General features: G+C 45.2%; 1 protein-coding gene across 2 annotated transcripts in view; it reads right to left on the bottom strand.

Moving 5' to 3' along the window:
* Window positions 1-372: 372 nt before the first annotated feature.
* Window positions 373-17322, bottom strand: part of NET1 (neuroepithelial cell transforming 1) — a 100958-nt gene continuing 84008 nt past the window's right edge. For both annotated transcript variants that reach the window (XM_053256145.1, XM_053256146.1), the window contains 9 exons: window positions 10831-10938; window positions 8913-9080; window positions 7694-7756; window positions 7015-7111; window positions 6342-6418; window positions 5552-5809; window positions 4741-4911; window positions 2955-3141; window positions 373-2454 (listed from right to left, as the gene is read on the bottom strand). In XM_053256145.1, the coding sequence (XP_053112120.1) occupies window positions 2060-2454; window positions 2955-3141; window positions 4741-4911; window positions 5552-5809; window positions 6342-6418; window positions 7015-7111; window positions 7694-7756; window positions 8913-9080; window positions 10831-10938 (1524 nt within the window). In that variant the 3' untranslated portion in view covers window positions 373-2059. The remainder of the gene's footprint in view (window positions 2455-2954; window positions 3142-4740; window positions 4912-5551; window positions 5810-6341; window positions 6419-7014; window positions 7112-7693; window positions 7757-8912; window positions 9081-10830; window positions 10939-17322) is intronic.

Raw genomic sequence — 17322 nt, forward strand, 5'->3', positions numbered from 1 at the left:
GGATCGTGGAGGATGGAACTCCCTATCTTGCCATGCTATGTGGCTTTTGGCTTGATCTCTACTGGTGTGCTTCCCACTGCCATGAAGTAGAATCCGTGTCCCAACTAAAAAGATAAGTAGCAGGGCCCCTTGGACTACCATGTGTATGAGGCACCAACTTTTTATTTCATGTGGTAGTATTATTAAATATAGTGCCATCAGTGTCACATACCTTGCATTTTGAGAATCTCTGCCAGCAAGGCCCCAGTGAGAAAGAATGCTTTGCTTCTATTAGTTAAAAGATGAGGGTTTGGGCTGGCCTCATGAGTTGGGGAGCCAGGTGCTCGATGAACCACCCTCACTCACCCCACAAATTAAAGCACCAAGACAAGAAGAGATGCAGTAAGTTTTAATTGTACTCTTTGTGACACTGTACAAAGAAACATTTACAGAGAACCACTTAGCTTTGGTTGTTGACTATTTACATTCGCTTCCAGAACTTCATCCCTGTCATCACTTCTGGCCAGATGTTCTTCTGCATCAATTTTTTTTTTACCCAAGTCAATTCATTTGCTATACTTCTCTCCCTCTCTTCTGCCAGTTTTTGGTAGTGCTTCAGGTATGCCACAAAACCAGTTCACTACTGCTTTCTGCTGTTTTGTTTTGCATTACAACAAAATAAGCTTCCCTCCTCACTGGAGATATGCCCCCCCACCAAAAAAAGTCTCTGGTAAATCAGCTTACTCGGTTTCCAACCTTCTCACTAACGCAACCACTACTGCCTCCTGTCAAACCTCCTCACAACATACACTGTGCCTTCTTTTGCTTCCCATGGCATGCATCATTTGATGCCCTCAAAGACAGCCTCGTCCCTTTGCACTCACCACAGTAGAATTCTTCCTTTGCCTAAGCCTTCTACAACATTCCCAAGGCCTTCTGCATTCACTGCAATTCCCACTCAGTAGTTCAGAGCACACAAGCCTGTTGTGGTCAGCCCCAAATGCTACATCAAAAACAGTCTTTTTTCCAAAAATGGAAAATCTTCCACTATATTAAGATTGCCATTCGCTGACCATTTGGGTTCTTCTGTACCTTTTAAAAGAGGGAGAAGAATCTGATTACTTGACTCCTCCTCCCTGAAGTACTGCTATTTTAAAGGTACAGGCACCTGGATCAGTTGGGAGCTAGAAACTCATCTAATTTCCCCAATGGCTCAAGACGTTATGGCTTTCTTTCACCTGTTAAAGTTTTGAATTGGCTTTTAAATATACATGCACACACCCCCAAATACTTCAAAGAAATAAGTCAATTCAGTGTTGAGAAACCACTGAAATCAAAATACAAAACAAGTTCTCCTCAAACTTCTTCAAATAAAAATAATATTTTAAAAAAAGATTAAATACATGGCAGGTAATATCAAGTCACACAAGGAATGTACAATGAACCAAGAGGGGAAAAAAAGGTACAGAATTCCAGTCAGTAAAATGGGAACCTGTTGAACATGGGAGTCCATTTTCTTAAGTGTGGGCTGCAGGCCTCAGACCACTTCCTCCTAGAGCAAGTGCTGGAGTAATCCCACTGACTTTGATCAGACTGCTCCAGATTAGGTGGCCTGGGGATTTCTGTGCAAGTCGGAGTTACACGGCCTCACTGCAAGCTAAGGAAGAATTGTCTTGCAATGCTGACTTGGTGAGAAAAAATAGCCGTTTAAGATGAAGCTGCTCTAAATGCTTTGGAACACAACTCAAAAACTTGAGCAACAAATTGTCCCAAATTCTGCAGTAACTACTGAAACATTCTGCAAAATGCTCTCCTAGGAGAATCTCAAGAACTTGGGAGCCTCCAAAAGTCCACAGTCACAGAGTCCTTGATTCCCACCGCCCCCGATCAGACTCCAGTTCAACAAAGTTCGCTGAAAACCAGTAGCTGCCATAAAACAAGTTTTAAAAAAAACCAAAAAACCACAATGTTTATGTTCTTCTGAAGGAGAAGGAGTAACCCCCACCATTCTCACATTACAGGAAATATATACACAGTTGTATTTATAAATAAACAGTGGAGGAAGATCTCCGGTTCCTTTTTAGACCAGCGTTTCTTTCCGCTTGCTACTGAGCCTTGTCCTTCTGAGCCCAGAATGAATCCTGGAGGTCTTGGTGGCCCTGGGCTCCTCACTCAGGTCCATCACAGAGCTGCGCTCTGAAGCACTCTCCTCCAGCTCCATGTGAATATTGCTGGACAGAGTGGACTGCCGCCTCTGGATTTTGGCACTGGAGACAGAGGAATTGTTCTCTTCCACCTCCTCGCTAAGCTCCGGCAGCTCCTTGAGCTCGGGAGGCGTAACAGTCTGCTGATACGGCGCAATGGCAGAACGGATGCAGTTGAACCACTGCTGCTTGTGGAAGATGTCGTTGGCTTGGAGCGTGTGGGATTGGCCCGGGGCTGGGTCCCTGAAACGGACTCTGAAGATGTTTTTAGCTGGAAAAAGGAAACAGGAGGGAAAACGTGTCAGGTTTGCTTATCAGAACTCCAGATAAAATGTCATTCCAGCTGCCTGTGTGGCTTGGTTTCCAGCAGCAGTTTGCTCAAGACCGTGAAGATGCAGACTGGGAATCCACAAATGGGCTTAGACATGCAGAAAGCTTGATTTAGGGCAACAGCTTCCTAGGTGATAGGCATGCAGGTCAAACAGGGTCAACCTGAACAACAAGTCAATATATTTTCCCCAGTATGCTGAAAGAGTCTTGGGAACATTCTGATCCTGTTCAGATCATGATTCACCATTTTCTGGATCAACCCACTCAAAGTTGGGCTCACTAAGACATGATATGGACTCACTCTTGAAGTATTCACAAGATCAAACTGACACCAACGTGCAGGGAAAGGACATTCAATGCTCATGACACTAAGACTGCAAGTCAGCTTTTGGACAGGGCACACACTACTGCAGGAGGAAGGAGAGACAACTTGCTGCATACCTTTGTCAGAATTGCCAAATGCACCTCGGAAGGACCCTCCCATTTTCACATCCCCATCCTGCAAGTCCTCCAGCACCAGATCCTGAACTGGGATTGGTTGTCGGTACACTTGATAGGAATGACGCTCATTACGTGTGACAGGCCGAGTTAGAACCAAAATATCTTGGAACAGGAAGACATAGAGTTTCTGAAGGAGAAAAAAAGGCTTTGGTGAACACCTTAGTTCAGGAAAAGTGATCTAGAGTTAAATTAGAGTCACACCACACACCTGGGACATAGCACAACCACTTCTTGCAACCTACTAACACTAATCTGGTTCCAAAGAAGAAATTCAGAACATGTTACTCTTAAAACAGGATCGAATTAGAGGAGACCATCAGAGGAGATGCCAAACCTCCATGGCAGAGCACTTGAACTGTGTGCTTGAGTTCCCTAGCTCAATCTCCAGTTAAAGGGATCTGAAGCATCATGGCTGGAAGACAGCTGCTAACAGACAGAAAAGACAACAGTGGGCTCTATGGATTGTTTTAATAATAATAATAATAATAATAATAATAATAATAATAATAATGTGTGTTAGCTGCCCCATAACAAATTGTTCTCTGGGCGGCTCACATATAAGGCAGCTTCATATAACCTAATCCTTACTTTCTTACAAGTCTTGTATCAAGAACAAAGCTATTTCTGGCTTCGACTGAGGCAATGTACAATCAAATAGGACCATCTTTTTTTAAAAAAATGTTTTCCATCAGGGGCTATGCTTCTAGAAGGGATTCTTGTATCTAAAGATCAATTTTAAAGACCCATCACATGGCTGATGTTGCCTGGTTTCCTGCAGCATACTCCATATTCCAAAAAAACCTGTACACAATTTTGGGGTACACCAGCCATGTTCCATGCTTTCAATACATTTCACTGATCTCCATGTATATCAATCATTAATAGGAAAAACCTGGGAAAGTGCAGTATCTGAATAATCTCTCAGACGCTTGAAAAAGGCGGTGAAAATAAAATATCAGTTTTTGATAGGTAAGCAACCTGCAGGCAAAACACCATGGGAGACTAATGATGCCGGACTGCTACCATTTCCAACATTTCTGTGTAGCCTCAATGACTGGGGAAGTAAAAGACTCAATGTTCACTACAAAAGGGAGGTGAAGCTGGCCTACGACAAGATCTCTTGCTCACAGCTGGGAAGAGAGCCAAGAAACGTTTCGTTCCAGCATCTTACGTTTGAAGAGCAGCACCAGCCAAGAAGGTCACATTAGACTTGAAAATCATCAGTTTCAGAAACGCTAGTTTGGAAGACTCCAGGGATGCCTTACATCACAGCACAACACACACTCAGGAAATACTTCTCGATGCTGTAAAATGCATATTGTGCTTTCTATGGCAATTCTATGAGAATTGTTTCCCAACCTTTGGAACCTGGGCAGATGCCAGACTGGCTTTCGCTCTTGAAGCACAGTCTGGTGCCTCGTAATTGGAGCTCCAAAAGCCCAGCCCAAACGTGGCGCCCGGTACGGGACAGAAAAAGAGAAATTACATTCTGACATGGCAAAACACCCTTTGTTTAAAAAGTGGGAGAGAAGCGACTGCCACTGGACAGTCTAGCGGTCAAAATGCATTTTTTTCAAAAATTAAATATGTTTTTGAACATTTCGACCTATGATCCAGCCAGTACTGTTTTGTCTGGCTATTCCCAAGTCCCTCACCCCTTAGTAATTTTTGGCTTCCAGACAGCAGTCCTACCCTCAATTCTCTCTCTGTCAGGAAAAATACTTACATGACCATTCTTGTTCTTCAGCTCCCCGTGACAAAGCAGTACTTTGCTTGCTTCGATCCTTGGGTCTCTCTGTTTCTCATCAAGGTACTCCAGTTTATCAATATAGTACTGACATTCAGACTCCCCTTTCTTCAAGTTGATGTCAGAGAGAACCCCTTGGATTATAGAGATCTGCAAGCAAAGCGTCAACCAATTAAACTAAGGTGCTTGACAAAGGCAGAGAGGAATCTCGAATCTTAATATAGGTAATAGTCAAGGAGATACATGGAACACAGCATCGCTTCACTGACCACCACCCATGCAGAAGGATCCATTCAAACGTCTCATTGCTCAAATCAACTAGGACTGGTCATGCCAGAAGTGAAAAAGCCAAAACAGCACTGCATAACAGCAGGAAGTTCTCTTGCACAAGCCTCACTGTTACGAACAGAAGCTGCACAAGAGCACTACCATACGCTTGCACAGCTTCAGTTCATTTCAATGTGGACTGTGCAAGCACACTTCCCATGGGGTCAGCTGTGCCTTTCTCCTAGTCTGCCATGTTCCTGTGGCTGTCTACCATCTTTAGCACCACCTAAAACCCTCCTTCTCACAGGAGAGCCAATTCAAGAATCAAGGCAATTTTTAACCATGCCACACAGTAATCATTTTCTAGGACAGTTTCCAAATGTAGCGCTGCAATTTATTACTCAAATGGTGTTTAGAGTTGCTACTGATCTTCACAGAGAAGTTCCGTGTGTGCATTTGGAACTGTTTAAGGAATTTTGTTGATATTCTGATAGCGCAACATGAATAATCCAGAACCACTTACTGCTTCTTCCAGAATCTGAACATCAGGGTGATCATTGGGCGTATGCCTAAGGATTTCCTTCAAGAGCAGAGGGTACTTGACCAGACGACTCCGAGGGATATCCAGAAAGCTCCAGAGGTCTAGCTTGCGGCTGAAGGGAGATTCCAGGCAACGCTGGAGGAAGTCCTCGACTCTACGGTCTTGTTTCTTCTGATCCAGAAGTGCTTTGGCTGCCAGCTGGTTGCTGCAGTAGGCCTTGTACGCATTCAGCCCTGGTAGCTAGAAAGATGACGACACAAGATTGCAGTTAAGTGCTGACCCTCTGGAATGAGTCAGGGAGCTTGCTTTTTCCTTAACAGGGAGGTTCAGAGTATTACATAGAAATCTGAGGAATTTCAATCATGCAGCTCCCACTTTGCTGAAACAGCACAGGAGAAAAAAGGAAGAGGCACATGTTGCACTCAGTTCCTCTGACGCTCACGGCTGGCTTGTTTAAGAGACGCCAGTGCGACCTTGTATCTGAAGCTGTGCAAAAATGCATACTGTGCATTATAAATTGCACCCATCTTCAAGAGAGGACATGTGAACTCCAAAGCAGCTTATCACCACCACACACTGTTTCCCCTGCCTCCAGTCTATAAAATATAATTTAACTACAAAGTGACAAGTAACCAAATAGAAATGCAAGTGCTTTAGTCCAGAAGATACTCTACAAATTTAAACCCGGTGCAATTTACAGCTGTTTGATTTTAGATCTCACAAAGCTGATCTCCCAGAAGTTGGGGCTGGGAAACAGCCAGGGGTCACTCACCCATTTCACAAGAATAGGTCCGATTTGCTCCACTGTTCCATCTGGTCTCGTTGCTTCTCCCAGTCTTGCCAGGAAGTCTGGAAATTAAAAGTAAATGGGTAATGGCATCAGGAACCTGCTCTTAGAGGTATGAATCAAGAAATCCACAATTCAGAGTCTTAAAAGAACATATCCCTTAGAGAACCTGTGCTCATGTGTGTCTCCCTTAGATCTGCAGAGGAGACCCTGCTCCACACCCGCAAAGAGGAAGACTCCTAGGAGAAAGGGCTGGGCCTTCTCTGCAGTGGCACTCATGTTATGCAGTGCTCATCTCCAGCGGATTGCATCAGGTGCTCTTACTGATTATCCTCCATTGCCAAGTAAAAGCCCAACTCTTTCAGAAGGGTTTTCCTCCAAGCTGTTCTGTACCATTTTAAGTGGCTCAGTGGATTTTAAATGGAATTTTTATCAGGCTATTTATTGATCTTGTGATGTACACTGACAGATCAGTCTGTTAGCCTACTTTCGAGTAGGCTTATGAAATCACCCGGCATTCCGTGTGTCCCTGTGTGTGTCACCCCCTACCAACTTTGCAATCAGATACAGTTGTAGGGACACCTTGGGACACCTCAACTTCGTAGTTTGTGATAATGTCATCCCCCCCGATTCAAGATGGTGGACGCAGCTGGCTTACCTTCATGCAAAGGGATATAGGAATCCAAGTCCCCAAAGATGTGAGTGAGTTCTTCTTCAGACATAATGGACAGCTTCAACATGGGGTCATGGTAAGCCTATTTTAAAAAAAGGGGTGTGTGTGGAACATTACCAGTCAAGTACAAAGAGAACATGGTGGTAGAGTCAAAATCTTGCATCAGATATAGCTGCCATGCCAAAGTCTTCAAGAAACTCATGGAGAAAGTTCCAAAGTGTCCTGGATTTTCTTGACATGAATAGTGTCCTTGGAAGAAACAAGGCATGATGCTACTGATGTCCTGTGCTGAGACAATGCCCTGCACTTGCTTTCAGACTGGGAGAGAAGGATGGGTCTGTTGCACAGAGTCTCAGATCCAACAGGATTATGATCATCAGAAATGCTGACCCATCTCGAAACTGTCATGGCAGCTCTCCATAAAATTAACCAGACTTGTACGAGCAATAGCTCCATTGCGGTCGATAGCTACTCCAGCAAGGCATGTGTTTTCAGGTAACGAGAGCTTTTAATGGAATCGTAAGCAGAACTCACTCTCTCCAGCACATCAGTGGCCCAATCCAATATAACTAGTCTAGCACTTTTTTAGAAGAGCATTTAACACTCAAGATGCTTGCAGCCCCCAAGACAGTGTGTGTGAGTGATGCAAGGGAAAGAGACCAACCTTTCTGGCAAGCTTCAGGTCTTCAATCAAATCCTGCTCACCCCGGGACATTTCATATATTGCCTGCAAGAGTAGGAAAAAATATTAGAACTGCCTCCATCTTATTTCACCACCCGCCTTGGGATTGTTTTAATGAAAGGCGGTATATAAATTTAACAATAAATACATAAATTCCAAAGGAAGTGAAGACATCCCTGTAGGACCATTTACTAGTCTCTTGAGTTTGTGATGGCTTACAAACTGCTCCACAGCCCAGCTATGCAAAATGCCAGTCCATTTAACTCCACCAATATCCACACAGACATTTAGGATAAGGAAGGATTAACTGTTGAGTTACAGCATTCCCACCTGGGCTTAGCAGCTAAAGGAAAAAGACTCAGGCGACTGCTGAGAAAAGTAGACTCCTTGTCAAAGATAAAAGCTTGGGCATCCAGCCACATTAAGTAAGAGCCCCTTTCTACTGGGGCTTGTGTTCTGCTTACTCCGACCCACTTCACTTAAGTTTTCCACCGAGTCACTGGCACTAAGTGCAGATCTTGTTGCTTGAATCCCTCCATGATTCATAGTTTGATGCTTATACATTTACAGTTCAGTTTTATATTTGGCTTGAAGTATGTTGTGAGCTTGTGCATGTGAACAGTCCGGTTTGCATGCTGTGTTATAGACATGCCTTTTGCAAATCTGAGGATCTCTAACCAAGAAACATTGGGGATGGCAGGAGGAGAGATTGCCTAGATGTGGGAAGTGTAGGACTGGGAGGGCGACTGGAAGGAGGCAGCCTACAACTACTGTATAGTACACTGGGTTGAAATTGCAGGGAAGTAGATTTAGGCTAGACTTCTTGTAAAAAAAAACCCCTAACTGTAAGGGCTGTTCAAGAGTAGAAGAGCCTGCCTCGTGCAGTGGTGGGCTATCTTTCGCTGGAGGTTTTCAAACAGAGGCTGGGTGGCCACCTGTCAGGCATACCATAGCAGTTTCCTGCACTGAGCAGGGGGTTAGATTAGATCACCTCCAAGTCCTGAACATGGGAATCTCCTCCCTACTTATCTTCAGAAGTACACATCAAGCCACGAAAGCTAGAAAGATACTGCAAATGTTCTTCTCTCAATTAAAAGGCAAGATTCTCAGAAATCCATATTTGGTCGTGAGCACAAGCAACTCTGTCTGCCAGCAACCGCCCTGGGCTGTTGCTGTTGGGATTGCTCAACTGGCAGCCTACCTCTTGGCGCTTGATCTCCTTCATGCTCAGCGTCTCTTTCATGTTGACATCCAGAGTCTCAGACCACAGCACACTGTTTCTTCTTTTGGGAGGTGTTGGGGCTGCAGAGCGGCTGCACGGCTTCTGGGCACTACCTGGAGACTTGCTGTCACCCCGGAGGGAGAAGGACTGCAGGACAGACACAACACACACAGTTTGTTTGCAGCTGTGAGCATTCGCAACCTGATGGCGCTTTCATAGAAGGCAGTCGGGGGAAAAGGCCAAAGTGCATTTCATGTTAACCAGGGCTTCAGCACAGCCGAGTGAGCAGAGGGGCAGAGTCTGGGTGGGCATGTGCATACACACATGGACCGGCAGCACGGCATGCTTTGGGTCCAAGGAAACCACACTGCATCAAACAGTCCTTCAGTCAGACCTGCACCATTTGTGACCCCTCACCACAAGCACAGACCACCAGAGTGCAAGAACCTGCTTGCTTTGCCTGCCTAGGATGTGGCACACAGAGCTGGACACCTGGCAGGTCATAATACATGGGTCTGTGTGTGTGTGTGTGTGTGTGTGTGTGTGTGTGTGTGTGTTACAAGTGGTGTGGACACACTTTGTCCTCTTCAACACCTCCTCCCTTGCGGGGCAAGAAGTTAATCAGCAGCATGGAGTCCTGAAGAGATCTCATCCACAGGGGCCCCCTTGAACCTCAAGCTCTCCTTCCTCACACTATTCAGTCTGAAGTGCTGCCGAGTTAGTTTCTTTAAAAAGCTGACTGCGAATCCGGTTTCAACCACATAAGTAGTGTAATTCTACCTCCCAACTCTGGTGACATTAACAGGCCCCGTGAGCTCTGTTCTTTTGTGGCCTGCAACAGACTTTGCATCCAGAGAGAGCCCTGGCAGTATTTGCACAGTTGGGGCTCGGTGTCTCTTACACGACAGGCTTTTCTGATGTCACGTTCCTATTATAAACAGAAGGGGAAACTCAGACTGGAGCACATGCTCCAGCATGTCACACAGAGCCCTTCACTGCTGGCAGAGGCAGAAGCCAGGCATCCACCTCTCCCCACCCCGTACACACACACACACTCACACTCAGTGGGTTCAGCTGATGGACACCCCCTTATGAAATCGCCCTAGGCCAGCTCTGCACAAACACCCTACAAGTACCTAAAGGGAAACCAGAGTCTTTGCTCAGAATCATGAACTCTCCTTTCCTCCAGCGACTACTTCTAGGCTTGTCCAGAGATGCAGACTGGGGTGATTCAGACAAGGAACTCAGGAGAGGTGCAGAGAGGCAGAGCGAGGCACTCTGGGGTGTCCAGGGAATGCAGCCCAAGAGCCAGGGCCTGCAACGGCAGTAACTGCACTCATGTCTCTGTGTGCACTTTACATGGGCAGGCTTTTCTCCCCACACGGCTGAAGGATGTGTGATCTGTTTGTAGAATATGGCAAGGGACTGGAGAAGGAAGACTGGGAAGCCATTCTCCCACAAGGACTAGAAATCTGTTCCTTTTTTAAAAGCTGATGTTTGCAATTCTGCAGAAGCCATCAGATATCGACTGTTTAGAGCAGGGTTTCTTAACCTTGGGCCCCCAGATCTTTTGGACTACAACTTCCATCATCCTCAGCCACAAAGGCCATATCTGGGGATGATGGGAGTTGTAGTCCAACAACATCTGGGGGCCCTGGTATAGAGGATCTCAAACAGCTCAGACTCATGCTCCTCCCCCCCACCCCCATGAACGTGGGGGAAAGAGTAGAAGCTATAAGTGGCAGTACGCAGAAACTCCTAGCTTGCTGTTGCAACCAAATGTACAGTTTGCCCTCAAGCCAGGTTTAGGCCATACTTTGAAGGATCATCTGAATGCAGCCACCCTCTTAAAATAATGTTGTACAACAGGAGCATGGACAGCATCTGCCCCTTTTACCTGAATCGTCTGCCCAAATCGCCGCACTGCACCATTTCTTACAGGAGAAATCAGGTTTGCCAGGGAGGTGACCCGAGCCAGAGGTCGGACACGCTTATTGCTGGGCTCCTGCAAGGAGATAACAAAAGAGAACAAGTTGTACGGGCTGGTTTACTCAGTGCATTGGCAGGATCCAGCAAGGCACTCCGCTTCAGAGCACACAGGCCTCTCCAAGGCCGATGTTTTGTTTAAGCACTCTGGTTATCATCAAGTTACAAACAAGCCACTCGGGTAGCAAGCAGCAGGGATAAAGTCCACTGTCTGCAGCAGGACAAACAAGGCTGCTTTGGGGGCACAAGCGCTGGTCAGCCAGTTGTTCTCTCAGGAGCATGAGGAGATCCACCTCCCGCCTTTTCTGCCCAAATACAATCCATCAGCCATAACAGTTTAAAGTATCTAACAAGTTTACTCTATACTGAACATTATAGTGAAATATATCGGGGGGAAGTGTGTGTGTGTGCGTGCGTGCGGGGGGGGGGCGCGGGGGGGGGGAGAAATCAGCTAACTAGAGGAGAAGAGAGGCTCTGCCCTAGAAGGCGATTCCTTTTGATAAGAGCTTGTTCACACAGAGACAAGTTTTTGCAAGAAAGCAGTCACTGGCACATTACCACTAGACTAGACTAGACCACATGCACCACTACAGAACTGTTACCACTACTAGGTGATGTGCAGGAGGCAAGGAGGCGGCAGCAGTGGCATCTCCTGGCATTGTCTTGTCTTCTTGTGCCTTTCCCAGAAAAAAAAAAAAGGAGACACTGGCTGCAGTGTTCCCATGTACAGATAAGACAGAAATCGTGTCCAATTCCCAGAAACTACAAGAATACTGGTGTGTGTGTGTGTGTGTGTGTGTGTGTGTGTGTTGGAAGAATGCAGTGTCCTCCCACAAAGAGAGACTCCAGGATCCCCTCAAACAGAAATGAATTGAAACTGCACGTTTGTTATATTGAGCTGGTGGGGGGGGGGGAGTGCTCAAAGACTCAAATGAAAGAGATAATAAACTGCTAAAAATACCTTAACACTGCACAATCAAGGGCTGCGTCATTGCTAAGACTGACTGGCAAGCTATAGCATCTTAAACGGCACTGTACAACTCTCCCCAAGCCCATGAGTTGTGATTTTTCATTGCAAGGCAGGGATTCCCCCTCCATTCCCTCAAGAAAGCTGCCTGCTCTCTCTTTCGATTCAACTCCCCTCCTATCTCACTTGGGGTTGTTTCCTTTTCTCCTGTCCATTTCAACACGACATACCCTTGGGCATGGTCTTGCTGATATAACAGGACCAGACCAAGTACTGTAAGTGCTTGTGCAGCAAGAGTGGACATGATCTTTCCCCCTTTTTATCTTTTAAAAGGGAAATCAGCAGCATCTCAATTATTTTGTTGATCTGCCCAGCTCAACAAAGCAAGAAAATATTACCAAGGGGCTTAAATATTAGAAGTAGGACTGCCACCCTTTGCTGTCATTGGGAGTATCGATAACTACTACAGTTGTTGGAACTGTTTTATTTTGTTTTTTAAAGAGGAAGAGGACCAAAAATGGAAAAAGCCAGGACTGGTAAGATTTTGCTGTCATATCCAGGAGTGCGATTCAAAAATAGCTCTGCTGGAGTCCCTGGGAAGAGCCCCCAAGAGCAACAATGCTTTACTGTCCCATTAAGATACCAAGAAACGTTGAGCCATGATGTCAGGAATTCCACAAAACTGGAGGGGTGACAGAGTGTGGTCTCATCTTCAACGGTGAATGAGGGAACCAACACACATCAGCAAGCACTCTCAGAGTCCTCTCATGGTGCAGCGTCACACCAGACCACCAAAAGCTTGCCACTCAATCATTATTATTATTCCAGCTGCATTGCCCAAGATTCAGGACAGTTAACCATGTTTTTTGTTTCATTTATTCACACAATAATGCCACAAGGAAGATTGCTACTGTTTAAAGATGTGGAACGGAGGCTGAGATCAGTGACTTGCCAGTGGATTTAAGCCACTGAAAATACAGGCTTTCAGCTAGAGCCTAAAGGTTGGATCCTCCCACTCTGAAAGCCAGCCTGGCCCAGTGAACAAAAAGGCTATAGTTGGTTCTGGGAGGGCTGGGTTTGTATCCCACCTCTGCCACACTGGGTGACCTTGGGCAAGTCACTTCCTCTTAGTCGCCCCGCCTGTACAAGGAGGGCAACAGAGACCTATATGATCAGATTTTACAAAGACAAAAGTCCTATTCAGATGGAGAGAAGAGCTGGTATTGTGGTAGCAAGCATGACTTGTCCCCTTAGCTGAGCAGGGTCCATCCTGGTTGCATATGAATGGGAGACTAGTTGAGTGAGCACTGGGGAGATATTCCCCTCAGGGGATGGAGCCACTCTGGGAAGAGCAGAAGGTTTCAAGTTCCCTCCTTGGCATCTCCAAGATACAGCTGAGAGAGATTCCAGTCTGCAACCTTGGAGAAGCCACTGCCAGTCTGTGAAGTCAATACTGAGCTAGATAGACCAATGGTCTGACTCAGTATATGGCAGCTTTCTATGTACGACTGTATCAGCATTCATTTCAAAAGTGAACCAGGGTACAGGCCTTTTAAATGCGTGGTACAGATAGGAAGTGTACTGCCGCACCTGTGTTCAACATAATATGTGGATGATTGTACCTCTGCACACTGTCCACTCTTTGTATGAGTGTTCAACATAATATCTGAATAGGGCTAAAGGCTTCTGCAATTTTTTTAAAGGTTTATATGAATACCACAGATGGGTTTTACAGATAAAAATCTGCACCTTCTGTGAAGAGGACGTGCATGCAACACACAATCTAGAGCCATTTGCTCAGAGCTGAATGTTTCAGTGGTTGTTTCTGAACTGGATACAGGCTGAATGGCAGAATATAAGCTTTAAAAATGCAAGAAAGCCCAAGAACACAAAGTGGAACAATGTGTTTTTCAGAGGAGGCCGCTAAGCCAGCATCCCCAGGCACAGTGGCCAAGGCACTGTAGTCCAACAACATCCAGGGGCCCATGTCTGAGCACCCCTGCCCACAGAGCAGCTCTTGAGGCCCCGAGATCAAGAGCACAGCTGCACTGCAACAAGAGATGACTGGGAGAGCCATGCCGTCAGGACACGGGCATGTGTCCAATTCAGTGTTGTAAAATCAGACAGGAAAGGAACAGAGCAAGCAGCAGTTTGGTGGGGAGGCTACTACACAGCCTGTGAGGGCCTGTGTTCAGAGTGTGGAAAATAACTTTCACATTCACACTCCAGTGAGGAGCTAACAGAGAAGAACAAGAATGTCAAAGTTTGTTTGTTTTTTGCTTCCTGGTGTGCACCACATACACACCGGCAGGCACACACAAATGCTTGTACAGATGTGCACTGCTAATGTGACGCATGCACATGCACTGCCAGGGCTGGCAGGAAGCATTCCTTTCCCATTCGGGGCAGGTAGCACAAGACACTTCCCAAGCTGAATGGGTCTTGGCAATGCTGCCACTTGACACAACACAGCTAGGCAGATTCATACCTAAATAGGCAGACGCTACAGAGCAACAGAACTGGCCAAAGAGTTTTGCTTTCGAGCGGGTGGGGGTGGGGGTACTTCCTTTTCTTCACTTGGAGGTGGATGGGGGAAGCTTTCCTTAGCTCTAGAAAAGGAATGAGCAGCTCCTTTTATATAATCTGGATTGCCTGCTATTGTTTTCTAGATACTTGGGTGTTCCTGCTCTGGCAGAAACCGAAAAAATATGTGGCGGTATGGAAAGGGTTATTCAGTGTGGCAATTATCTCTTACAAGTGTAGACCTTTTCTTCAAATCATGCTTGTTCTTTATATAGAGGGTCCCCCTGCCCCGCAAATCATGCTTGTTCTTCAAAATATACGACTCATTCTGATGCTGATTACAGATCTTGTCCAAATATTAGGAGTTACCTACAGTGTCTTTAGGACCGGAGGGACAGACACACTCCCTTCCAGGGAGAGGACCTCACCCAGATGGCTCCTCTTCTCGTGACCCATCTCCATCCACAATAACATAAACGTCAGCATCAACTTTTTCCTAACTCAATAGGTATTTAGAAGCATGACTTTTGCTACCACTAGGCTGCATATGTTTTGACCCCACCACTCTTACAGTGAGATAGTTCAAGGGGTATTTTTAGATTCCTCTGGCAGAAACCCTTTTGGGCAATTTATGAATCATACCTGCTAGGAGGGAGCAGACGAGCTTTTGGTTTTAACAGCACGCCTGTTTTCATTTGAACTGGTTTTTCAGCTTTGTGTATTTCGAAGAGCTATCTGAAATCCTTGCCTGCTCCAAGATGAAAAATAACTTTCACACTCCAGTGAGGAACTAACAGAGGAGAACAAGAATTCTGAAGTTTTTTTCCTCCCTGCTCCAGAGGTGCCTTTTGCTTCACAGAACAAATCAGATATGTTCAGAAGGGGCCTTTGAACTAAACCTGGAGTAGCTCCCTAAGCAAGCAGGTACAAAGGCTGAGAACACCTGGGTAACCTGGCCTTAAGAGCCACAATACAAAGTAATGTGATTTATATCAAGTGCAGTAACAGCAGAAGAGCTCAGGGTCACAACTTTTGTAACAGTCAGCTCGGACAAGAAGTTGCCACTTGCGATAAAGTGTTTGGAAGTTAACTTCTAAGTAGACCAAAACTTGATCCCACAATAAGCTTCAGAATGGCTAGATTTATACTGTGTGGTATCTAACAACCTACCCATGTTGGTCATATTATTGAAGACAGGAGGTTACCATTTTGCCACACCCATACATAAATCAGCTCCCAAAGGGCTGCAAGGCAGGGGTAAACCTCAGTCCCCAGATGTTGTTGGACTACAACTGCCATCATCCCCAGCCACAATGGCCACTGGAGTTGTAATCAGGGTGGATTTGATTTAAATCAAACTGATTTAAATCACGATTTAAATCACTAGCAGGGTGGATAAAAATCAATGATTTTTTTAAAAAAATCAAAAAAATCAGATTTTTTTATTTAAATCAGATTTTTTTTATTTTTTTAAAAAAATCATTGATTTTTATCCACCCTGCTAGTGATTTAAATCGTGATTTAAATCAGTTTGATTTAAATCAAATCCACCCTGGTTGTAATCCAACAACATCTGGAGACTCAAGTTTGAGAATCCTGCTGTAGAGAGCTTGGATTCAAGGTGCCCATCATGTAAACGCAGAGATACTAGAAGCTCTCCCTGGAAGCAAGAGCTCCTTCCCTATCACGAAAATAACATCTGAACAAGCCATTAAAATGCTACCAAAATACTGATGCCTGGACAAAGTATCTGATTTAATCCCCAGTCCTCAGAAAAGGCAACTACTTTGGAGCCAAGTCCAAATGCTATCCACAGCAGAGTGTCTGCTCATTTCTAGTGGCCTATTTGTTCAGCAAAGTCAGCCACCAATGCAGCCACTTTGAGAAAGTGATGGCAACATTTCAAATTAAGGGGCAGTATACCAGGTGGCAGAAAACACCGATAGGCAAGAGATACACAAAGAGTAAGTAACCTCTAACTTGCCTAATCCTCTAGAAGCACTAGAGAGTCGGTTCAAGACCCACAACCAGTCTGGACTGTCAATGCGAAGTCAGCTGAACATTTCGATTGACTAATAGCATAAAGTCCATCTAACAATCCTTAAGCCTCCAGTACACAGAACAACATCCAAGAACAACATAAGAGAAGCTTACTGAGAAATATCTGCAAGTTTGCTTTCCTCTGGCTTATTTCACCTCCTCAGCTTTCAGAAATCCTTGTGTGCATCATGCCAGAGCACTTGAACTTACATCTTATTAAAGCAGAACTACTGAATCATAAAGAAACCAACACAGAGTACTTCCGAACAGGATGTCTTATGTCATAAACCACTACTTATGGAAGATTTGACTTTCAGTTCTTGTGACTCTTGCGGTCAATCATACAAGAAGATACCTTGAGGCCATGCATTTCTGCAAATTAATGTTCTCTCATCATATGTCATATCATGCACACTTGACAATCACACAAGAATGCAACAAGACCAAATTTACTTAAATTTACTTAATAGTATGGGGAAAGTCATGGATGTGAACAAACCCTCTGCCCCGCACACTCAGAGCCCAATCCCATGAAAATGCATCACATAATCTACCCACGAGAAGGCATTATGGGATCATGCCCCTCTTACATTTATTACCTAGGAGTATTTATAACCAGTCAACTTTTGGGGGTAACCTTTATGCAGCAAAAAGATGTTTTTTCCTAAAATTACCCTGACCTAACAAAGGCCTAGAGGGAGAGCACAGGAGAGGAACAAGCCATATTAGATTCATAGAGGAAGAACTGGCATGTCAAATCTCATTGACTAAGGTCAACACCTCCAGGTTCTTTAAATGAAAAATGTGTGTGTAGGGGCTGGGGCAGGGACGATCTGCTCACTCAGTCACTGGAACTTTTTCATACTGTCAGAA

Source organism: Hemicordylus capensis, chromosome 5, assembly GCF_027244095.1.
Source record: "Hemicordylus capensis ecotype Gifberg chromosome 5, rHemCap1.1.pri, whole genome shotgun sequence".
NCBI lineage: Eukaryota > Metazoa > Chordata > Lepidosauria > Squamata > Cordylidae > Hemicordylus > Hemicordylus capensis.